Below are 24,689 nucleotides of genomic sequence, written 5' to 3'. Positions count from 1 at the left end.
TACAAAGAAATTTATTGGTCAATAATATCAAAATGAATTAAAAATGTATATTATGACCAAGGTTGAACAGTATTTGTAAATGAATACAGACAGACATCAAGGATTGTATATATAGAAAGATTTATTTGTTTGTGGACATTTCATGGACAAAAATTAAAGAACAACTATATACAAAATGGAGGGACGCGGGTGGCGCTGTGGGTAAAAGCCTCAGCGTCTAGGGCTTGCCGATCGCATGGTCGGCGGTTCGAATCCCTGCGGCGGGGTGCGCTCCCGTCGCTCGGTCCCAGCGCCTGCCAACCTAGCAGTTCGAAAGCACCCCCTGGTGCAAGTAGATAAATAGGGACCGCTTACTGGCGGGAAGGTAAACGGCGTTTCCATGTGCGGCTCTGGCTCGCCAGAGCAGCGATGTCACACTGGCCACGTGACCCGGAAGTGTCTCCGGACAGTGCTGGCCTCCGGCCTCTTGAGTGAGATGGGCGCACAACCCCAGAGTCTGTCAAGACTGGCCCGTACGGGCAGGGGTACCTTTACCTTTTACCTTTATATACAAAATGGATAAAGACAATGCGAAAAGATAAAGACGACACAAAAAAGATGGAAGAAGGAAGGAGGGAAGTCAGCTCTTGAGAGCAAGAATAAATGCAAAATGTAATATAATATGTGTATGTATTGTTGTTTAGTCGTGTCCGACTCTTCGTGACCCCCTGGACCAGAGCACGCCAGGCACTCCTGTCTTCCACTGCCTCCTGCAGTTTGGTCAAACTCATCTTGGTAACTTCAAGTACACTGTCCCACCATCTCGTCCTCTGTCGTCCCCTTCTCCTTGTGCCCTCCATCTTTCCCAACATCAGGGTCTTTTCCAGGGAGTCTTCTCTTCTCATGAGGTGGCCAGAGTATTGGAGCCTCAGCTTCAGCATCTGTCCTTCCAGTGAGCACTCAGGGATGATTTCCTTCAAAATGGATAGGTTTGGTCTTCTCGCAGTCCATGGGACTCTCAAGAGTCTCCTCCAGCACCATAATTCAAAAGCATCCATTCTTCGGCGATCAGCCTTCTTGATGGTCCAGCTCTCACTTCCATACATCACTACTGGGAAAACCATAGCTTTAACTATACGGACCTTTGTTGGCAAGGTGATGTCTCTGCTTTTAAAGATGCTGTCTATGTATGTGTATGTATAGTATGTAATTGTAAAAAAACCAATAAAGGTCATCTTAAAAAAAAAGACATTCTCCCCACGCCACGCCAGCCACCCCTCCAGGCCCCAGACGCCAGTCTGCCCACCACAAAGATAGTTCTCCTGTTTGACAAGAGAGCACCCTGAGCCGGCTGGGAATAAGCCCTGGGTGGCTCGGCGGAGTCCCGTCTGGGCTTGCAGGCCTGAGGGGAGCAGCGGTGGGGCAGGGGTGGCTTGAGAACGCCTGCGCTCAGCAGAAACCTTTGCATCCCGTTGAAAATGCAGTCCTGGCAGTTTCATTCAAAGGCAAAACTCTCTACGGTGCTCAGCGTCAGCTAGACAGGGCTGGGGCTCAGTTGGTAGCCGGAAAATCAGGCCACGCGACTGGATGTTTCTACTCTTTCACAACTTTTACAGAGAGAGAGGGTGGCTGCTATGGGCAGAGATGGGGTGTACGGTCCTCTATTCCCCCCCCCCCCCAAATTTTTTTTTTGGTTTTACAAGTTTATAACAAATATAACATATAAAAAATAAAAACAAGAAAAATAAAGAAAAAAGAACATACAAATAAACACTTAATCCTTCTAAGATCCAATTTCGTTTTCGTTTTTAACTGACTTCCTCAAATCCTCCCTAACTGAATTCTATTGTATCCCCTTGTAGCAGTTTTCCAATATCTTCGTTCTAACAAAATTTACTTTTTCAGATTACTTTCTTTACTTCTTTTCATAGTTTCTCCCACAATGTTTTACAGTTTAGTCATATTCTATTCCTAAGCCAAATTGATAAATTCAAGTAGCTTCTACTTATCTTATATTACAATATTTAGCTAAATAATCTTTAAATTTCTTCCATTGGGGTGTATGGCCCTCTAGGCCGCTCTGTCTGGCCCTTGTAACTTTCCCCAAGCCACGCCCCTTAAACACAGGCCACACCCCCTCACCAGCCCTGCTTCTCACACGCTCAACATATTATCTGCATTAGCTTAATAACCACTTTTGTCTCTTTATGGCCGCTGTAAGTTCCAGAAATGATTTCCTGAAGCTGACTACACCTGAAGCCAGCACGTCAAATGCGGCCCTCCGAGGCTCTTAGCCCGGCCCTCAGAAACCTCCCCAGGGTCACGCCCCTGTTTTGCACACACCCCAAGTGTTTTTGCCTGACTGGATTGTGTCCTTGAACTATGACCATGTCTTTTGCTTGGTTACTGGATGGAAGATGGAGCCTATAGTTCTCGATTTGGGAGGGGACATCCCCTCCACTAAACCCTATAAATTAATAAATGGTGGGGTTTTGATGATTTGGGATGTGAAGGGAGAAACGCCAGCTGCAGAGGAATTCCTGGGCTAGCCTCTGCAAAAAAATAAAATTAAAAAAAAAAACGACCAGCCCAAGCCAGGGCCGTTAAGAAGCAATGCAGGGCCATTGAGGGCACAATGCAAGAGAACTGTTCTTCCACAGTTGTCCTGAGGTGTGAACAGAGACTGGGGGGTTTGGAAGGTTGCCATGGTAACTGGGTGTGAGGTGACAGGAAAAGAGGTGTTTTCGGAAGAAGAAGGAAGACTGGGATCCATCTTGGGCAGGCTGGCTGAAGGTTGCTTGCAGTGCTGCGGGGAACAAGCCCCTCATGAAACGACCGTGCTGTAAGATCTGGACTCCCTCCATGCAGACTGAATGTGTAAATAGGTGAATAAACCATATTTCTTAAAGCTACACTGGTCTCTGCTGTGTCGCAATTCTCCAAAGGAACACAGACTCTGGAAGACTGCCTGGAGCCCAGTGGGATCTTGCTATCGCTCAGCAAAGCTTGGGGAGCAGTGCCGGATTTATGTATAAGCTAAACAAGCTATAGCTTAGGGCCCCACTCTCTTGGGGCCCCCCAAAAAATTTAAAGGAGAAAAACCCCCTCAAATATTTTATTGGGGGCAGCAAAGAGACCTCGGCCGTAGGAGTTAGGTCCTATGCCTGGAGAAACGGGGACTTCGGTAGCTGTGGGAAAGCAGGGACATTCAATCTCTGCAACTGCTTCATAGGCGCAAGACCTACCGATGAGCATTCGCTGTGCTCACTAGGCCTGCCATCCCTGTGCAAATCCTGTTTTTTCTAAAAAAAGAGTTAACTCCCCTTGCTTTGCATGATTTACTGCTGGCTTGATCCTGACACTGTGGTTTCCAGCAACTGATGTTCTAGGGCTGCCATATTTCAAACAGCGAAATATTTTAGTTTTTGCCCAAAGTTGTCTTGAGCTTTTTTGGCAAGGCTGCCGACTGATATATCAAGGAAATGCTGGTTTTTCAAAATCATGGTTAGTAGCCATCAAAAGCCTGCTCCATGGCTGCTCCACCCTCTTTTGCCTCTGGCATGTGGTCCCTGGAAGGCCCTTGGGCTGAAAAATAGCAGAATCATAGAATTGTAGACTTGGGAGGGACCCACAAGGGTCATCTAGTCCAACCCCGTGCAATGCGTGAATCTCAGCTAATGAAGCTCAAGGCCACCCCTCTATACATCATACCTACATCACAGAAAGGGTGGTCTACAGCAGAAATCTGAGTGCTTTGTTTACCTCCTGTCTGCCAGGTTACCTGTTTAATGGTCACTTGATTGGATTGCCTGGGGAGCCTGGCCAATCTTTTGCAATGATAAATAATTAGTTCCTGAGCCAAATGTGCCCTTAAGACAGGATTTGTGAAGGAAAAGACAACGGGGAGGCTTTTCCATTTTCCTTTGACCTTGCAGAGAAAACATCTGGTCAGTTTGGGAATCAAAATGGTTTCAGGTCGGTCTGCCTGTGCTGATCTATGTACGTGCTTGGTTGGTACACTTATGAACATTTAACATATATCTAAGACCCCAAAATTCCTATCACAGCATCCAACCTCTATTTAAAAGCATCCCATGAAGGAGAGCCCACCACCTTCTGAGGTCGTCCATACTGCTTGTTCCCCTGGCCCTAGAATGATGCAACGGAAACATTCATAGAATCATAGAATCTTAGAGCTGGAAAGGACCCAAGGGTCATCTAGTCCAACCCCTCCAATTCAGGAAACTCGGCTAAAGCACCCACAGCAGATGGCCAATGAGGGCCTACAATACATAGCTCAGTTGGCTAGAGCATGGTGCTGATAATGCCAAGGCTGTAAGTTCGATCCCCGTAAGGGACAGCTGTGTATTTCTGCATTGCAAGGTGATTCTACTAGAAGTGTTGAATGGTCTCTTTAAATCTGAAGGTTCATTATTGTTCCACAAGATGTGTATTTCTTTAAAGGCCAGAGCAAATAACATGACCTAGTTTTACAGCTGTGAAGCGGTATAGCAGGTGCTGTTAAGTTATGTTGATTAAGCTGTTGGGTATAGTAAGTAGATAAATAGGGACCGCTTACCAGCGGGAAGGTAAACGGCGTTCCGTGTGCTGCGCTGGCTCGCCAGATGCAGCTTCGTCACGCTGGCCACGTGACCCGAAAGTGTCTGCGGACAGCGCTGGCCCCCGGCCTATAGAGTGAGATGGGCGCACAACCCCAGAGTCTGTCAAGACTGGCCCGTACGGGCAGGGGTACCTTTACCTTTACCTTTTATAGTATATAAAGAGCAGCAAGTAGCTCTCTCAGTACCCTGGTGGACGGGTCATGCTTATTGATATATTGTAAAAAGGTAACGGGACCCCTGAGCATTAGGTCTAGTCATGGCCGACTCTGGGGTTGCGGCGCTCATCTCACTTTATTGGCCGAGGGAGCCGGTGTACAGCTTCCGGGTCATGTGGCCAGCATGACTAAGCCGCTTCTGGCGAACCAGAGCAGCGCACAGAAACGCCGTTTACCTTCCCGCCAGAGTGGTACCTATTTATCTACTTGCACTTGATGTCCTTTCGAACTGCTGGGTTGGCAGGAGCAGGGACCGAGCAACGGGAGCTCACCCCGTCGCGGGGATTCGAACCGCTGACCTTCTGATTGGCAAGTCCTAGGCTCTGTGGTTTAACCCACAGCGCCACCTGCGTCCCCTGATATATTGTAATTTAGTGTAAAAGGAGTTTTTGTTTTTGTTATTAAAATCTAGCAAAAGTTATTTTGCGTTTCTGGAATGTGTGGTCTCCCCAGCACGCCTTCTGCAGCGCAACTAATCTGCAAATAACTAACAAGAAAACCCTCGGGGTCCCTCTCAACTATGTCCTTGTATGAGTCTGTGCTTCTAATCTTGCCTCCCTTCTCCCCCTCCGAAAAAAGAAGGCGGCAGCAATGAAACAAACCCAATGAAGTTTTAAAGCAAACTTTATTGTGGAAAGAGAAAGAGGCGTGGAATAATCTCCATCACGGCGGAGCCTCCAGATCAGAGAGGCGTCGTCGATGGGGCCTTTGTGAGGGAGAAGGAGAGAACAGGCGCGAGGCTGAGCTCTCAGGTCTCCGGCCTGCACAGACACCACAATTGCCCTTGATTCTGCCCCCCCCCCCTCAGATCACTTGCCCCTGGGCATCTTGTCGGGATAGCCCTGGAAGAAATCGTTGCACATCATGGCCACGCAGGCCAGGAAGACGGCATACTCTTGGAAGTCCACCTCGTTGTCCTTGTTGTTGTCTAGGTTGCTCATGATCCTCTGGAAATTCGTCTCGTCCTTCTTTTTCTGCGGGAGGGAGGTTGGATTTCATTGGTGGGGGAGGTTTAAAAAGAGATCTGGGGTTGCATTGTGTGAGAGCTTTTGTCTCACCAGCTTCGCAGGGGAAACCGGCTGTTTATTGCTGAATCGGAAAGAATGCCGATTTGCAGAAAACCCAATTGACATTCATTCTGATTCAGCAGTAAACATTGGGGGGGGGGGCGTAGTTCCCTGTTTCCCCAGCCACTCTGGGCTGCTTCTAGCCCCAGAGGCTAGGATCCAGAGAAGGTCTAACCTTTTTGCATGTACGTGTTTTTAATTATTGAGGTACCGTATTTTTCTCTCTATAAGACACACTTTCCCCCTCCTATAAAGCAAGGGGAAATGTGTGTGCGTCTTATGGAGCGAATGCAGGCGGGAGGCTCTGCTCAGCGCTCCCTTTAAAGAGCCCCGTGGAGCATGTGCGCGGCACTCTTTATAGGGAGTGCAGCTCTTGGGGGAGCCTTCCTTCCGCTTCCCGGAAGAGGCTTCACACGGCTATCCCATAAGCCAGGACAGCAAGAGGCTATCCCAGAAGCCAGATCCCTCTTGCTCTTCTGGCTTATGGGATTCAGAATATTTTTTTTCTTGTTTTCCTCCTCCAAAAACTAGGTGCGTCTTATGGTCTGGTGCGTCTTATGGAGCGAAAAAGGCGGTAAGTAGTGCCATCTGCTGCCTTTGTAAAGGGTTGCTGAAAGGCACACCTTTCAATTACGTCTGTCTCTCTGCATTGCTTATGCGCCCTGGTTCCCCATTGGGCTTTTGTATAGCCTGCACATGAATGGAGGACGATGGACACTCATAGCCATCAGACTGCTCCAATGGCCTGGAGCGCAAGGCACACCCGTCTGCCAGTTTGGTCTTGCCCAGGGACGGGGAGCCTGTGGCTTTCCAGACTCCAGCTTACATCAGCTCCAGCCAGAATGGGTCAGGGATGAAGGGAGCTGGAGCCCATGCCATATCTGGAGGGCCGCAGGGTTCCGCACCCCTGACCCAGACACATGTCCCAACCAATCAGGGACCACCCATTAAATGCACACGCAGAGGTGTGAAGCAGGAATGAGGAGCCTGTGGCCCTCCAGATGTGGTTGGACTTCAGCTCCCATCAGCCTCAGCAGACACTGGCTGATGCTCAGGGATGCTGGGAGTTGTGGTCCAACAGCAACTGGGGAGCCCACAGCTCTGCATTAGAAGATGCAATTGGGATAGATGTTGGAAAGGCAATTGCCAGTCTAGTTCAGGGATAGGGAGTCTGTGGGCCCACTAGATGTTTCTGTATTCATGATCCATGTGACAGTCACCTCCAGGCTTGACTACTGTAATTCACTCTACGTGGGGCTGCCCTTGAAGCTGTCCCAGAAACTCCAGCGGGTGCAGAATGCAGCAGCGAGGCTCCTCACGGGGTCTCTGCCATGGGAGCATATTCACCCAGTGCTTTTCCAGCTGCACCGGCTCCCGGTGGAGTACAGGGTCAGATTTAAGGTGCTGGTTTTGTCCTTTAAAGTCCTTCACGGCCTAGGACCCTCGTACCTGCGGGACCGCCTCTCCCGGTATGCCCCACGGAGAGCCTCAAGGTCCATAAATAACAACACCCTAGTGGTCCCAGGCCCTAAGGAAGTTAGATTGGCTTCAACCAGAGCCAGGGCCTTTTCAACTCTGGCTCCGGCCTGGTGGAATGCTCTGCCTCATGAGACCAGGGCCCTGCGGGATCTGATTTCTTTCCGCAGGGCCTGTAAGACAGAGTTGTTCCACCTGGCCTTTGGCTTGGAGCCAATTTGATTCGCTCCCCCTCTTTCTTTTTCCTTTTTCCTTTCTCCTCCTGTGATGAGGCTGCATTTTAATATTTTAATGTTTCAATATTTTAATTGTTGTATTTTAATCTTTTTTTTAAGTTGTATTCAACTTGTTTTTATTATTGCTTGTTAGCCGCCCTGAGCCCGGCCTTGGCTGGGGAGGGCGGGGTATTAATAATAATAATAATAATAATAATAATAATAATAATTCTAGCTCCCATCAGCCCCATCACCCATCAGTCAGAGATGATGAGAGTTGTAGTCCATCTGGAGGGCCACAAGTTCCCTTGTCTTGGGCACATGTCCCAACCAATCAGGGATCACCCAGAGATTCGAGTCCTCATGGTTTAGAATAAAGGGCAGCATGTCTCCAGAGTTTCAGGAAAGGATTCTGTTGCAGCCCCGCCTGGAGATGGCAGGGATCGAACCTTCTGCGCACAAAGCAGATGTTCTACCACTGAGCCATCACCCTTCCCTGAAAAATAATGTAAGTTTCTAGTCCTCATGGTCCAGTAGCTCTCCAGGATATCAGGAAGGTACTCCTCTGCAGCCTTCCCTGGAGATGCAAGGGACCTTCTTGCGAAGGAGATGTTCTCCCCCATCGAGGTTCCCTCCTTTGACTTACCCCGAGGAACCCAGGCAGCTCTTTCAAGAGCAGCTCCTTCAGCTCTGCCTTGTTCAGCTTGAACTTGTCTCCTTCCTTGCCGGAGTAGTTGTGGAAAGTTGTGACCATCACCTCCAGGGCCTTCTCCAGGGGACTCGCCATTTTCGGATGCTCTTGGAACCTGGCAGTGGCAGAAGAGCGGGTTGGGAATGAGAAAGCCGGCCAGGTGGTAGACGGCGGTGGCACTTGCCCATTGAGACTGGCTGGGCAGAAAACAGGGAAGCCAACGGGAGGCGGAGCCAGGGCCAAGGAGAGGCGGAGCCAACTAATTCTGCCTTTGTCCCCATCCTGCTCCTCCCATAGCTGTCAACTTACAGATTTGAAAATAAGGGACCAGCAGCCAAAATAAGGGACCTGCAGCCTCACCTGTTCCAGGCACTCCAGTCTTCCTGTCTTCCCGCAGTCTGGTCAAACTCATGTTGGGTAGCTTCGAAAACACTGTCCAACCAACTTTGTAACCAGAGGTTCAACTGAATAGAATCTGAATCACATGCACCACAAGGCCTATGCAGCCTCAACTTAAGTTGGCTCCCCGGCCTGGTTTTGCACTGTAAAGTTTGCAGCAGCACGTGCAACAAAATGGTGTCCAGCATTCAAAAACCCCCTCAGCTTGCATTAACTAGCCACACACAAGGCATGCAAGCTCCACCCCCCCAGTCGTTCTTAGATTTCTTATTGGGTGAGCAACGCAGCCAAGCAACACAGTTGGAGCCTCCCTCCTCCCTGGCCGGCAGGGAGGGAGGGAGAGGAGCTGCTTCCTTTGAAATTTAAGGGACATCGTTTAAGGGACATCCATCAATAAGGGACAGCAGCGGGACATGGCGCTGCAATAAGGGACTGTCCCTTCAAATAAGGGACAGCTATGACTCCTCCTCCTCCTCCCTTCTGCAAAGGGAACACTAAGGCTACGTTCGCACCAGATATTTAAATCACTACGATACCACTTTAAACACTCATGGCTTGCCCCAAGGAATTCTGGGAGCTGCAGATTGTTATGGGTGCTGAGCATTGTTAGGAGACCCACCCCGCCTCCCTCCCAGAACTTCAATTCCCAGAGTGGTTTGACAAGCAATCCCTTTTCTTCCCAGGGAACTCTGGGAATTGTAGTTCTGTGCCTTCCATAGAGCCCCAAATGGTTGGAATTTGTATTGCAACATAATTTATATATTGGAGGAGATTCTTGAGAGTCCCATGGTCTGCAAGAAGATCAAACCTATCCATTCTGAAGGAAATCAGCCCTGAGTGCTCACTGGAAGGACAGATCCTGAAGCTGAGGCTCCAGTACTTTGGCCACCTCATGAGAAGAGAAGACTCCTTGGAAAAGACTCTGATGTTGGGAAAGATGGAGGGCACAAAGAGAAGGGGACGACGGAGGACGAGATGGTTGGATAGTGTTCTCGAAGCTACCAGCATGAGTTTGACCAAACTGCGGGAGGCAGTGGAAGACAGGAGTGCCTGGCATGCTCTGGTCCATGGGGTCACGAAGAGTCGGACACGACTAAACGACTAAACAACATCAATAACACGGGAGTCATGTAGACATGTCTAAGGGTCAATATACTCATTTGAAGCATGGTGCAAGTGCTGTCAATCGCATTATAGTCTCTCCTTCATTGACAAGTCAGTGCAAAGTGGCTAAGAAAGTTCTGGCTAAGACAATTGGGGATTCTCGTAAGAATCCATCAGAGGATTCCATGCAAATTTTGATCAAACGTACAGTAGTTTGGGATACAAGAGTCTGCTCAACAAGGAAACTGAACATACAAAAGCCCAGTGGTAGGAACTGGGACTTCTTGTAATGGAAAAGAGAGGATAGAGACAAATTCTGGGAACTGGTGGCCTAGGGTTTAAATTAAGTGAGATCAGGCGGTGGGAGAAATTTCAAATTGCCAACATCAACTGCAGATGTCTGCTATAGATCTAAGAGCTATGAAGCAATAGAGCACTGAGTAGGTTTAAATGGTGGTACGATTGATGCCTTTAAAGCATCAAGAGAAATGAATCAAGGTTGCATTCTGGCTCCCGCTCTTTTAACATCTATATTAATGATTTAGTGCCATATTTAGCCTACACAAACTTCCCCGCTGCAGTAATTAGGGACAGGAAGATTTCAATAGTGATGTAAACAGATGATTCAGTGCTCCTCTCTCTTTCCCGATTGGGCGTCAAAAAATCTCTTGGAGGTGTTCAGCACATACTGTAAGCAGGAAAGCCTATCCATAAATTAAGACCAACAGTATGATTTTTGGCAAACATAGTCCTAGGTCTAAATGCTGCCTAGAAAGGGACACAGGTAGCGCTGTGGTCTAAACCACTGAGCCTCTTGGGCTTGCTGATCAGAAGGTCGGTGGTTCGAATCCCCATGACGGAGTGAGCTCCTGTCGTTCTGCCCCAGCTCCTGCCAACTTAGCAGTTCGAAAGCATACCAGTGCAAGTAGATAAATAGGTACTGCTGTGGCGGGAAGGTAAACAGCGTTTCCGTGCGCTCTAGTTTCTGTCATGGTGTCCCATTGTGCCAGAAGCGGTTTAGTCTTGCTGGTCACATGACCCGGAAAGCTGTCTGTGGACAAACGCCGGGTCCCTCGGCCTGAAAGTGAGATGAGCGCCACAACCCCATAGTCGCCTTTGACTGGACTTAACTGTCCAGGGGTCCTTTACCTTTTTCTTTTTTTACCTTTGCTGCTTAGATCAGCAAGCTAGAGGACAAATGCACTCATTTAGAAACCTGGGTGTACTCTTTAGTGAAACCCTCTTTTGGAAGTGTCATACGGAGACAGTGAAAATCAAAGCACAGAAAACCATAGGGGCATTGATGAAGTTCTATTGCAACAGCGCAGGGCAGCTGATTGAACCTGCCCTAAACATATTTGGTAGCAAAGTGCTTACTCAAGTGCTTTATGTTGTTGAAATCTGAGGCTCTGATTTGAACTCATTAAAATTTTGTAAATGGTGCAGAATACATATTTTTGGAAGCTATACTTTCTACCATCAGGAATATTAGCAGTTCTTCTTAGTAAAGAATCCATGTGGCCAACATTCAAAGCAAGAGCGGACTTCACTCAATCAAACTACCTTTTAAAATTGGCTCCTATACCTACTGAGCATTTTCCTGTGCTATGGAATTGGGTGATAACCAGCTCTGGAAAGCAGCTTGTGAAGATGATTTAGACTATTATTATTTCCCAGAACTGAGCCCTGCTTCGGTGAGGAGTAAGTGTGAACTAAGGGATTGCCTTTTCTGGATAGAATCCAGAAGGAACCGCCCGCAACCAGTTCCCCCCTTGGTATCCGTTCTCCAGAAAAGGGCATTCTAGAGCTAATTATCTGACCACACTCTTGCCAGACAAGAAATGCTTTGATTGAGTGGCATTTCCAAGTGATGCCCGCTGCAGTCTTGGATGGTCGCTAGCCAGTGTGGTGTAGTGGTTAAGAGTGGTGGACTCGTAATCTGGTGAACCGGGTTCGCTTCCCCGCTCCTCCACATGCAGCTTGGGCTAGTCACACTTCTCTGAAGTCTCTCAGCCCCACTCACCTCACAGAGTGTTTGTTGTGGGGAAGGAAGGGAAAGGAGAATGTTAGCCGCTTTGAGACTCCTTCGGGTAGTGATAAAGCGGGATATCAAATCCAAACTCTTCTTCAACAAGATCCATCATTCAAACGGACTTTGTCTTTTTGGTTCGCCTCAGGTGGATGACATCACTCATTATCTGTTAGCCTGTCCCTTGTATAGAGAGACCCAAGAGATCGCTCTCTGAAATCTTTGCACATACAAGCAAGAAGTCCCACCCTGGCAGAAATGGTCTGGTTTCTTTTGAGTGACAATAAGACCTTTGTAACATACAGAGCGGCCCTTTATGCACTGGCTGGGGCGGGGGGGGGGGGGGAATCAGGAAAAAGAAGTTAAAGAAAATCACTATAAATTGTTGTGGTGATTTGGAGGTTTAATCTGGAGTCTGATCCGAGTAGGTCCCTTTCTGTTGCCAGATTTCTGATAACAGTAAAGGTAAAGGTACCCCTGCCCGTACGGGCCAGTCTTGACAGACTCTGGGGTTGTGCGCCCATCTCACTCAAGAGGCCGGGGGCCAGCGCTGTCCGGAGACACTTCCGGGTCACGTGGCCAGCGTGACATCGCTGCTCTGGCGAGCCAGAGCCGCACACGGAAACACCGTTTACCTTCCCGCCAGTAAGCGGTCCCTATTTATCTACTTGCACCCGGGGGTGCTTTCGAACTGCTAGGTTGGCAGGCGCTGGGACCGAACAACGGGAGCGCACCCCGCCACGGGGATTCGAACCGCCGACCTTTCGATCGGCAAGCCCTAGGCGCTGAGGCTTTTACCCACAGCGCCACCCGCGTCCTCCTGATAACAGTATTAGCCTATAAAAGGAAAAATGGATTACTCTATGATTATTGATTTTGCCTAAATAATATTGATTTATACTGATAATTTGATACTTTAAGCGCTATATTGTTCTTATTTTAATGGAATTTAGAAACTTATGGTTTGAGATGTATTTGATTTAAACGTAATTTAATTTATTTAATTTATTAATTTTATCTTGTTATACCTGTCTTGTTGTATGATATATTGAATATGGGCCTATGGCCGTAATAAACTATCTATCTATCTAATCTGGAGTCAAGCTGGATTTGAGTTTGTTGGTGTCTCTGGTACCCTTTCTCTCTTACATCATGGAGGTTGGCAAATTGGATTTTTAAACGGCAAGGTAATATTAGAACCGCAGCTGTCAGAGATGCAGAAGGGAAACTGTATTTTAACGCTGAGGAAAGTCTTTTTTATATTATGGATTTTTACGTTATGGGTGTACGTTCTGTATTATTTTATTAACGCTGTTGCTTAATACAAGCCTTTGTCTAGAACAATAAACTTATGATGGCATCAGAGTCTATATTTTTATTTTTCATTGCCTCCAGACTGAGGTTTGCCGGAGGAAGACCACACCCGGCTTTAGTCAACCACAGAATCTGGAGATGGTAGAAAAAGGAAAGAGGAAACTCTGAGTCATGGTGAAAGAATCAGTAGTAGAATTTGGTGGCAAAGTCAGGGGAGGCATGAGTAAAAGAGATGGGAGGGGGGAACTCCAGAAAGGGATCTGTACTTATTGGGGTGGAGGTGATACGTCTGTCCCCTAAACTGATGATTCTTCCTCTTGATCCCAAACAAGTTTAGTTGCAGTCAGTCCCTGGTTTTGGAGGGCAGGAGTTGAGGAAAGCACATCATGTGCATGTTCTGGCACACTTTTTAGAGTTAAGTGTCAAGAGGCCAGTTCTCATGACTAGGGGGTTCTACCTGGAGGGAGGGGCCGTTTGAGGGATGAGAAAATCAGCCCATTTCAGTTTCCCTCAGTTCCTTATTTTGCCAACTTTACGTTCAGCACTCCACATTTCCACATCAGCTTTCTGTCTTGATCCCCGATTAAAAACCATTTTTAAAATTTTTTTAAGAATTGACGCCTGAGCTTGCTTCCCCCTCACGAAAATTCGTCAGCAACTTAGTGCAACATTTTCCCCAACAGACACATCCTTGGAGGTCGTTTTGCCTAATATAATGCATTCTATTTTCACAGATTAACACATTTTAAGGCACACATTCCCCTAATCTATGCCTTTTTTTGGGGGGGGGTACACATTACTTGGCTGAAGAACCGCCTAGCAAAATTCAAAGACGTGCGAATTTCCAAAGCTTGGCTGTTTTTGTGCCATTTTGAAGAGAGTGGGTTATATAGGTTTGTTTGCCTTTAAATACAAACTGAGCTGAATCCGCCCTCCCCTTCGCTACCTAGCTGATTGTGATCCACAAGGAGAAAAGTCTTTGTGATCAGCTGAATGTGTAGTCTGACATAGGGCAGGATAGACACACACAGGATTTCACTGAGAATTGTGCACACACACCCTGGAGGTCCCATCTGTATTGAGTATTTGAAGCATCCTTCTTTATTTAAGTAGTCATGGCTCCCCCCCCCCACAAATAATCCTGTTGGGGTGCTGAAAGTTCTTAGGTGACAACCCCGCCCCAATTCTCCACACAGAGCCCCAATTTCCAGAGTCAATCCACCTCTCTTCCTGTGAAACTGGCAATTGCAGCTCTGAGAGGCGAATATTTGCTGTCACACCCAGAGAGACACACTCCTCATTTGAAATGAAAGGCGAGGAGCAACTATCAGGTTTTGAAAGAATCAGTGCCACACCCTTTAGCCACTGGGAAACTGAGCATGCACAGAGTGCTATTCTTGGTAGGAAAGTCCTGTTATACAGTCGTACCTCGGCTCCCAAATGTCTTGGGAGTCGAACGTTCTGGCTCCCAAACGATCAAAAACCAGAAGTGAGCGTTCTGGTTTTGGAACGTTCTTTTGGAAGCTGAACGTCCGACGGGGCTTCTGAGGCTTCCGATTGGCTGCAGGAGTTTCCTGCAGCCAACCAGAAGCCGTGCTTTGGTTTACGAACGTTTCGGAAGTCGAACAGACTTCTGGAATGGATTCTGTTCGACTTCCGAGGTACAACTGTATAGACAGATGAAGAGACAGACAGATAGATAGATAGACCTAGATAGATAGACCTAGATAGATAGATGATAGATAGATAGATAGATAGATAGATAGATAGATAGATAGATGATAGACAGACAGACCTAGGCAGCCACACCCTTTATTCACTGAGCATGTGCAGAGTGCTATTTGGGGATGGGGAGAGAAAGCCCTGCCTGCTATAAAAACAAACCCACAGCCATTAGCTGCTGGCAACCTGAGTGCATGCAGAGTGCTGCCCTTCCTGTTTGCTGAACAACAGCCCTTTGCAAGCATATTGGATTGCGTAGGAATCAGGGGCATCTTGTAGAGTCGCTGTTCTGCTCTCTGTTGCTACCTGTGGTAAGACTGGCTGAAGGGAGTGGAGGGACGATGCCCATTTCCTCAGCGACTGCTAGCAGATTGCCGTGCATGTCACACACTGGAAAAACAAATTGCACCTCTACAAAATAGGTCCGCTTTGGATGAAAACAGTCGTTCTTACATCTATCAAATTCCGGTGTAACACTGAAGAACATCTGGGGACTTGAAGCTCCTTTCCAGGGCTGGTAGCTTTAAGTGCCAACCTTGCTATGAAGAGATCTGGGCAAGATTTTTTGTGTGTGTGGGTGAGATCCCACATCAAGACTCATGCTCCAAAATGGACATATTGAAATCAACGGACTTACGTAACATTAAGTTGCAGCTGGTGTCACTCCTCCTCACAGCAGACTCACAGAGATTAATTAGCATGGGGTTGTATCCAACCACATTCTGCTCAGGGCCATTGCGATTAACAAACCTAAGTTCGTATCGATTAACTTCAATGGGTCTACTCTGAGTAGGGCTACCATTGACTACAGTTCAATGGCAAATTTTGGTCCCTTAACTTCACTGCATCTGCTCTAAGTAGACCTTAGTTGGGTAACCACCCTAAAAAACCACTGATTCCTGTGGGTCTACTCTGAGTAGGGCATATTTGGCTACTACTCCCAAGTCACAAGGAAGTTCTGCACTTCTGAAACTGCATCTGGACTCTGGTTAGTCATGCTAGGGTCTGCAGAACATCAGGCTGAAACTGATGGCCTCCTCAGGAAGACAGCATCATCCTTGTTCTATTTAATTTAATTTATTTTTTTTAGAAAAACAGACTAAGCACATAAAAATAACAAACAAGACTTACCACAGCAACCAAACACCAAAGCGATCGAGGAGGCTACAGGGCAGGATATGAGGGCTTGTGACAACTCGAGCCATATTTAAAGCCTCGGCAAATCCGGCCTTTTATTTCGGTTGCGAAAAGTGTACACCCACCGGGTTCAGAAAGAGACCAATAAGGATCTCCCCAGGGTGTGTTTTTTGGGGGGGGGGAGGCTGGTGAGGATGCGAAGGCCTTTGTGACTGCTGCCTCGCCCCTCTCTTTTGCACTCATCCCCGCAGCCCTCTCTCCAAATTCCCAGACCGATTCTTTCCAGCTGTCTGGCAAAGAACGGCCTTGAAATGCCAGCTTTGGAAGCGTAGAAGTTCCAGAAAACAGGAGCGGGAGGGAAAGCAAGGCTGGCAAGTCAGAAGAAGGGAAAAGAATAAGCAGTGGGAAATGATGACAGATACGTCTTTAATGCACCAGGTCCGCTGGTAAAATTATTTTTATTCTTGGTAGTCGCGCCTGCCCTGTGGAACGCCCTCCCATCAGATGTCAAGGAAATAAACATCTATTTGGCTTCTAGAAGACATGTGAAGGCAGGGAGGGTTTTGTTTTAATGTTTGAGGTTATGCTTTTTAATACAGTGGTACCTTGGGTTACATACGCTTCAGGTTACAGACTCCGCTAACCCATAAATAGTGCTTCAGGTTAAGAACTTTGCTTGAGGATGAGAACAGAAATCGTGCTCCTGCGGCGCAGCGGCAGCAGGAGGCCCCATTAGCTAAAGTGGTGCTTCAGGTTAAGAACAGTTTCAGGTTAAGTTCGGACCTCTGGAATGAATTAAGTACTTAACCTGAGGTACCACTGTATTTTGCTGGAAGCTGCCCAGAGTGACTGGGGCAACGAGTCTGATATAGAAATAATAAAATAAAATAGTTATTGTTGTTACTGTTATTATATAAATGTCTAAGACTGATAAGTCTGAAAGTATCTAGTAGCCTCTCCTGACACATTCAACTTCCACTCTCACCGCTCAGTTTTCAGAGACAGTTCAAGACACCAACCACCCATGATCCTTGGTATATAAAGTGGTACCTTAGTTTATGAACAGCCCTGTTAACGAGCTATTCAGTTTACGAACTCTGCAAAAATGTAGTGTTCTGGTTTGCGAACTTTACCTCAGTCTAGGAATGGAAGCCGAACAGTGGAAGGGCACCGGTGGCGGGAGGCCTCATTAGGGAAAGCACGCCTTGGTTTAAGAACGGTTTCAGTTTAAAAACAGACTTCCAGAACGGATTAAGTTCGTAAACCGAGGTACCACTGTATAACATTTCTATGACATTTTACTTTGAGGCTCTTTCCCTCAGAGGTATGAGATGCTAAGGATTTGTAGCTCCACTCCATTGCTTTTACTTTTTGTTTCATTTTTTCAGAAGCCATTTTTTCTTGTTCTATTTTCCCATTTTTTTGAGTTCAAAACTGCTTTCTCGAATTAAGCAACAAAGTGAAATAAAGACATAGTTGATGAGAAAGAAGACTTGTCTTGAGATGTCAGAGACGGACACAGGGACTTTCCTGGCACGGTTTTTCCAACCGAGGTGAGGAACCTGCTTTGTAACTCTGGGTGAGTTGGGGCGCCATCTTGGTTTTCATAGCAGTCGGGGCTGGACCGGAGGGCTGTCCCGGAAGAAGTCGTGGAAGAAGGTGCAGGCTGCCGCAATGAAGCGGATGTACTCTTCAAAGTCCACTTGGTTGTCCTTGTTTGTATCCAGCAATGCCATCAACTCTTCGAAAGCACCATCTTTTATTTGAAGCTAGGAAAGGAAAAGAAATGGAATGGTTGAGAATGGAGAGAAATGATCATCACCATCAGTGAATGAGGGATCATTAAATAATTATTATTATTGTAATATCACCCCTATATACATAGAAATGTAAGTTTGTCGTCATGCTGAAGTTCAGGTGGCCGCCAACTGCAGCATGATGCATAGCAGGCAGGCAGGCAGGCAGGCAGGAGGGTGAGGAAGCAATGCAGTCCAGATGAGATGTTTGTGGTTTAGAGAGGAGGAGGAGCTCGGGGAGAACTGTGGGAGGATATGCAAAGGGGTGGGTGAGGTGTAAAGGAAAGGGGGCTAGTCAGATGTGGGGGAATGGTGGTTGGCCAAAAGGTAGTGGGTTGGCGAGCAGCCCCAGCAGGCCCTAGTTGTTGCTATTGTTAGTCTCGACCGATGGACCCTTTAAGAATTATCAGCATGGTACAACAACAACGAGATGCTGGTGGTGCTGTGGGTTAAACCACAGAGCCTAGGACTTGCTGATCAGAAGGTCAGCGGTTCGAATCCTCGCGACAGAGTGAGCTCCCGTTGCTTGGTCCCAGCTCCTGCCAACCTAGCAGTTCAAAAGCACATCAAAGTGCAAGTAGATAAATAGGTACCACTCTGGTGGGAAGGTAAATGGCGTTTCCGTGCGCTGCTCTGGTTCACCAGAAGCTGCTTAGACACGCTGGCCACATGACCTGGAAGCTGTACGCCGGCTCCCTCGGCCAATAAAGTGAGATGAGCGCCGCAACCCCAGAGTCGGCCATGACTGGACCTAATGGTCCGGGGTTCCTTTACCTTTACCTTTACCTTTACCTTTACCTTTACAACAACAGCAAGATGATCATAGAATCATAGAATTGTAGACTTGGAAGCAACCATGTGGTCTATCCAATGGCCCTGTACTGCAGAGTGACTGGGGCAACCCAGCCAGATGGTCAGGGTATAATTATAATTATTCTTAACCTTACATGGGGCTCAAACCCGCGACCCTGAGATTAAGAACCTCATGAGTTGGGGGGGGGGAATGTTTAAAATGACTTTTTCTAAAAACCCTGAAGCTTTTCTTTTAGGAATTCTAGGTGCTGAAATCCCAAGGGAACAGAAAAGACTATTTATGTAAACGACCACGGCTATGCGGATGTTATTGGCCCAGAGATGGATAGAAGACAAAGTCTCTACCAGAGAAGAATGGCAGATCAAGTTGATGGATTATGCCGAATTGGCAAAAATGACCAGAAGAATCAGAAATCAGGAACACCAGAATTTTAATAAGGAAGGGGGGGGGGTGTTATAATTTATCTTAAAAACCATTGTAAACAGTTAAAAATGTTAGTAGGACTGGAATAACACTTGTAGTTTAATGGTGAATTTTGGACGTAACGGAGATGTAAAAGATTTGGATTATCATAAAAGAGGAAGGAGGACATAATTAACAATAGGACCCACAAAGGGGAGGAGGAAAGTCCAAGAGATTGTTTTTATGCTGTATGTTCGGTATGTGACTGTAAAACTTTGATTTGTAAAACCAAATAAACAAATATTTAAAAAACACACCTTATCTTCTACCAACTGAGCTATCCTGTGTGATGATGTAATGATGATTGTGAGGATTGTGATGCTGTTGCTGTTGCTGCTGCTGCTGATAATAATAATGATAATAATAATAATAATAATAATAATAATAATAATAATAAATAAAATAAAAATAAAAATAAAAATAAACAACTACCGTATTTTTCGCACGATTGGACGCACCGGACCATAGGACGCACCTAGTTTTTTTTTGGGGGGGGGGAATAAAGGGGGGGAAAATTCCCTTTATTCCCCCCCAAAAGCAGGTCAGGGAAACCGAACCAGGTCGGGAACAGCGGGATAGTGGCACTGCGCCTCCCTGCTGTCCCCCGAGCTTGTGGGGCTGGCTGATGTCTGCCTGGCGCACGGGGCGCTCTGCTTCAGGGCGCCCCACCCGCCAGGCAGCAGGCTGCTATCCGCAGCCTGGGGAGCCCTGCGGGGAACTCCTGCAAGGCTCCCCACGCTGCGGATGTGTTCCCGAAGCGCCGGGAGCTCTGCTTTCAGGGCGCCCGACGCTCTGGGAAGCAGGCTGCTATCCGCAGCCTAGACACGGCTAGCGGAGCGCTAATCCGTCTAGCCGTCTAGCGGAGACCTTGCCGGCACCCAGGAGCTTGGGGCGCGCTGAGCTCCGCACGCCCCAAGCTTCGGGATTAGCGCAGTGGTCCGCTAGCCCTGGGAGAGCTGCGCGATGTCGCGGGGCTCTCCCAGGGCTAGCGGAGACCTTGCCAGCACCCAGAAGCTTGGGGTGCACTGAGCTCCGCACGCCCCAAGCTTCGGGATTAGCGCAGTGGTCCGCTAGCCCTGGGAGAGCCGCGCGACGTCGCGGGGCTCTCCCAGGGCTAGCGGAGACCTTGCCAGCACCCAGAAGCTTGGGGCGCAATGAGCTCCGTACGCCCCAAGCTTCGGGATTAATGCAGCGCTCCACTAGCCGTGGGAGAGCTGGGTCTTCCACGGCTAGCGGATAGCTTCCTGAAGCCTGGAGAGCGAGAGGGGTTGGTGCGCACCGACCCCTCTCACTCTCCAGGCTTCAGCGAAAGCCTGCATTCGCTCCATAGGACGCACACACATTTTCCCTTGCTTTTTAGGAGGGAAAAAGTGCGTCCTATGGTGCAAAAAATACGGTATTTATATACCAGCTATCAACTAAGTCCCCTTTGTAGGGCTACTTTGGAAATATACGAAACTGTCCTAAAAGGTAAAGGTAAAAGGACCCCTGACCATCAGGTCCAGTCGTGACCGACTCTGGGGTTGCGGCGCTCATCTCACTTTATTGGCCCAGGGAGCCGGCGTACAGCTTCTGGGTCATGTGGCCAGCATCACTAAGCCGCTTCTGGCGAACCAGAGCAGCACACGGAAACGCCGTTTACCTTCCCACCAGAGCGGAACCTATTTATCTACTTGCACTTTGATGCGCTTTCGAACTGCTAGGTTGGCAGGAGCAGGGACCGAGCAACGGGAGCTCACCCCGTCAAGGGATTTGAACTGCCGACCTTCTGATCGGCAAGTCTTAGGCTCTGTGGTTTAACCCACAGCGCCACCCGCGTCCCCACGAAACTGTCCCAGGCACCTCAAAATACACATTTCACAGAAAGAATACTGGTGGCATTCAGAATCCCCCTCCAAAACAGGCGGCATTCTGATGAATTTTCATAAGGATTTTCACACACACACACACACTGCTGCGAAAATGTGGAGAATGGAACGGAACAAATTCCATCCGCAACCCATAATGCTCAGGAGACCGAGAATGGGGTTGGAAGGAGACCTACGGTTTTCAGGCTGGGAAGCTCGTTTTCCAAGAGTTCCTTCAGTTCCCCTTTGCTGAGTGTGCGTCTGTCGCCTTCCTTCCGGCAGTAGCGCTGGAAGGTGCAAACCAGCCCTCCGAGGGCCTGCTCCAGAGTCTGATACTGCTCCATTGCCGGTTCCGTTGGCCAACAGCCCTGCAAGGCAAGGAGACGGGTGGATGAAGGGGCTTGCCATTTTTATGCATTGATTAAGGACAAAACGTTTGCATTACTTCTCAAACGATGTTTCCCAAAACCATGTAGAAATAAAAACCGTAAACAAAGGTAGGTCAGCAGTGCGTTGAATAGGCAGTCCCTGATTGGTTGGGACATGTGTCCAGGACAGGGCTGGGGATGATGTTGTTGGAGTCCAGCAATACCTGGAAAGCCACAGGTTCCCCGCTAGGGATCTACCACAGGGATGGGGTACCTTTTCAAGTCCAAGTACCAAATTTCCTTTTTGGCAACCTTTGGCATGCCAGAGGTGGGCGGAGCCATAAGCGAAAGAAAGTGAGCAGAATAGCATCAACCTACCCATATCATCCCCCTCCACCCAAGTAAGGAAGAGGATACCTTCTAGCCAGTTGAAAACACTGATGGAGGATGAAATTAATGGATTATGCAGAACTTGACAAACTAACAGGTGGGATCCAAAACCGGTGGGACCAGAAATTTACTGAAGACTGGAGTAAATTTACGGATTATTTGAAAAGTATTTGTGATGAACAGACGACGTTTGTAGGTTTGCAAGAAGTTCTGTGAGGAATAATATTAGAAATATTGTAAAAATGGAGAAGGAGAGACAATAAGTTAAGAGTTGTAAAGGCAATATTAAGTTAGGAAATGCATAAGAAGTGATTAAGATGGAGGATTATCAGAGGTGCTGATGGAAGTCCAGTAAGAATGTATTTGTGATAAATTGTATGGTATGTTTTATAATTTTGTATGTTAAAAACCAATAAAAATATTTATATATATATAAAAAGAAAACACTGATGGAAGGTGGGAAGGTGTGTGTCCTCGACAGAACGGGCATGGCAAGGAGAGAAGTATGGCCTGGGAAGAAACCTACGGACCAGATGGAGAGGCCTGGAGGACTGTGTTCATCTCCAGACCTGAAGTCCACCATCTATGTGATTCTCCCTTCTTGCAATTCCCAGCATATTGCCTCCAGCAGAGAAAGCAGAACATGACCATCAGGGTTAGTAGCCTCTGAGAGCCTTGTGAGCTTCCATCATTTAGTCTTATCCCCCTTTAAAGCCATCTAGGCTGGTGGCCATCACAGCAAGGTCAACCATCTACAGGCTACATAAGGAGAGCGTTGCTTGGATCACACCAATGGCCCATCTAGTCCAGCATCCTGTTGCGTGGCGAGTCCCCCCCCCCAGTGGAAATAAAAGCACATGGCACAACTATTTAAGGTTAATGGGCTAAATATGGCCACAACTTTATTGGTTACAGGTGATGAGCGGTATTGGCTCAGGCATTGGTCCTAACTGACTATCCGACTTCAGCCCGTCCGCTTGAAGTCTGGGAAGGGTTAACCACCAGTAGGGGGAGTCCTGCTGATGCACATCAACTAGGAACTCCCCCAGGGTAACCACTCGGGGGCGTGCCTTAGGCCCTCACCTCCATAGGCTTCGGACAGTCTACGCCCCCCCGGAATCCTTTAACGGATTACCTTTCAATATGCGGGGCAGGTGATGGCGCTTCCTCCCCTCTTCCATCTACATAACAATACCTAACTGCCAATACCAAGGAAGTTGTGACCATTTGCTACGAGGTAGGCGAAAACCAAGTGGCTGACGCCAATTTGCCAAGTGGAAAAAATTCCTACCAAGCCCCTCAATGGCGACCAACCAAGGTCCATAGCAAGGTCAAAGACGAACACCTGGGAAACCAGAGCAGCTGGAGGCGGCAAAAGAGGGAGATCACCGGCCGTGCCAATGTTAAATAGGGCAGGCCACGCCCCCCGAGCCAGCCGATTGGCTGTCCAAGGGATGACGCGCCCGGGGATTCCCTCAATTGGGCGGAGGCTGAGAGCCAGCCACCGTGTGTGTGGTGGGGGCGTGAAGCCCGCAACACCACCTCCTTTTAAGGTGGAAGTGGCTTTCTCATAGTGGCCACCCAAAGGGAAGCCCCAAAGTGGGACTTGAGCAAAACTGCAGCTCTTCCGGTCCTGTGGTTTTCAGCCACTGGTGTTCAGAAGCTGAGAACCTCAACACTGGAGGTAGACCATAGCCATCAGAGATGGCTAGACCTTTGGGTTGTTGAGTGAGTCCTTGAAGACTTCATCTTCCAGAGACTGTCTCTCCTCCCCTCTGGCTGAGCCCCATTTGACATAGCAAGACACGACACCAGCGTGTAACAAAAGCATCAGCAACTGTCCCCCCTCCACACAGAAAAACAGGTAGCAGCATAATACCCACCGAGATCTCCCAAGTCTCAAGCTCCCTTGTTCAGGAGGAAGGCTGAGCTTCAAGTCTCCCAACCTGTCCAGGATTGCCTTCTGCTGCCGCCAAGCCCTCCTGCGCCCAGACAGGCAGGCCTTGGGAACAGAGGTGACCCACCCATCAGTTGCATCACACCACCTGATCCTGGTCCACACCCTGCCTTGCTTCGGGAGAAGATATACTGCTTTTGTCTGGCACCCTCAAAGCCCCAAGCTCATTTCTCAAATCGCTCTTCCACCCAGCACCTCGTTTTCTCAAAATGGTTTTCTGCCCAGGAGGTACCGGGTACATTTCCCTGCCTGCAGTTTCAAATTCCTTTGTCATTTCCAGTCTGTCTCTGCCCATCTGCACCACACATTTAAAGAAGGAGAGTTTGGATTTGATATCCTGCTTTATCACTACCCGAAGGAGTCTTAAAGCGGCTAACATTCTCCTTTCCCTTCCTCCCCCACAACAAACACTCTGTGAGGTGAGTGGGGCTGAGAGACTTCAGAGAAGTGTGACTGGCCCAAGCTGCATGTGGAAGAGCGGAGACGCGAACCCGGTTCACCAGATTACGAGTCTACCGCTCTTAACCACTACACCACACTGGCTCTCTACACCACACTGTGTGTACAGGATTGTGCTCCAAATAATCTCACAGGAGGCCTGTTAAGATCAGGCATGTTTCCCTCTCTGGCTACCTAGCACGGATGAGATCAGAATAGGGGAAAAAACAAAACATCTCCCCTCTTTTGCCCTTAAAGAAAGCAGCAAGAAGATTCTGTCTTAAAAATAGTGTCCAGTGTGTATATAACGTGTCATTTTTGGACGAAGATAAATTATATGCTTCTCTCTCTCTTTGGCTTCTGCTCATGAACTTTTCTGTCAATTACAAGACGTCAGAGTTATAAATACAGAAGAATTGTGCCCACCTGAGTGCAATTGCATCTACAGAAGGGTGTATTCCAATGCAGTTTTATATGAGAAATGTGTAAAAATCTAAAGCTAATTTGTTTTTAAGTGCCCTGGAAAAGTGGATCGGCTCCTCCCGAGAGATTTTGTGGGCTGCTGTGGAATTAGGAAGTAGGCTGGGTGGTTGTATAAGAAGAGAAAGCAGGAAGGAGAGCCAACAGTTTTGTTTTGGGGAAAACTA

At 47.9% G+C, this 24,689-nt stretch overlaps 2 protein-coding genes across 2 annotated transcripts; both read right to left on the bottom strand.

The window, feature by feature from the left end:
- Positions 1 to 5,422: 5,422 nt before the first annotated feature.
- On the bottom strand, positions 5,423 to 16,103 carry LOC114587097 (protein S100-A4-like). The gene is made up of 3 exons (XM_028711020.2): positions 15,965 to 16,103; positions 8,221 to 8,380; positions 5,423 to 5,790 (listed from the first exon to the last, which is right to left on the bottom strand). Exons 1-3 carry the CDS (start codon positions 16,036 to 16,038, stop codon positions 5,626 to 5,628), a joined length of 399 nt encoding a protein of 132 aa, XP_028566853.2. The 5' UTR covers positions 16,039 to 16,103; the 3' UTR covers positions 5,423 to 5,625.
- Positions 16,104 to 17,412: 1,309 nt separating this feature from the next.
- Positions 17,413 to 23,617, bottom strand: LOC114587068 (protein S100-A3-like). Its single transcript, XM_028710983.2, has 3 exons — positions 23,531 to 23,617; positions 21,087 to 21,257; positions 17,413 to 17,739 (listed from the first exon to the last, which is right to left on the bottom strand). The coding sequence occupies exons 2-3, from the start codon at positions 21,231 to 21,233 to the stop codon at positions 17,575 to 17,577; spliced, it is 312 nt and encodes a 103-aa protein (XP_028566816.2). The 5' UTR covers positions 21,234 to 21,257; positions 23,531 to 23,617; the 3' UTR covers positions 17,413 to 17,574.
- Positions 23,618 to 24,689: the final 1,072 nt, after the last annotated feature.

Source organism: Podarcis muralis, chromosome 16 (genome assembly GCF_964188315.1).
Source record: "Podarcis muralis chromosome 16, rPodMur119.hap1.1, whole genome shotgun sequence".
In the NCBI taxonomy this organism is placed as follows: Eukaryota; Metazoa; Chordata; class Lepidosauria; order Squamata; family Lacertidae; genus Podarcis; species Podarcis muralis.
This window is presented reverse-complemented; position numbering and strand designations above follow the sequence as displayed.

Bases quoted from the DNA above. Each gene is read 5' to 3' on its own strand.
- LOC114587097 (XM_028711020.2), bottom strand. From the start codon at position 16,038: ATGGCTCGAGTTGTCACAAGCCCTCATATCCTGCCCTGTAGCCTCCTC. The intron at 8,381-15,964 runs GTAAGTCTTGTT...TGCCACTGCCAG, and splicing joins TTTGGTGTTTGGTTGCTGTG to GTTCCAAGAGCATCCGAAAA. The intron at 5,791-8,220 runs GTAAGTCAAAGG...TCCCTCCCGCAG, and splicing joins AGCTGCCTGGGTTCCTCGGG to AAAAAGAAGGACGAGACGAA.
- LOC114587068 (XM_028710983.2), bottom strand. From the start codon at position 21,233: ATGGAGCAGTATCAGACTCTGGAGCAGGCCCTCGGAGGGCTGGTTTGC. The intron at 17,740-21,086 runs GTAGGTCTCCTT...TTCCTTTCCTAG, and splicing joins AGCTTCCCAGCCTGAAAACC to CTTCAAATAAAAGATGGTGC.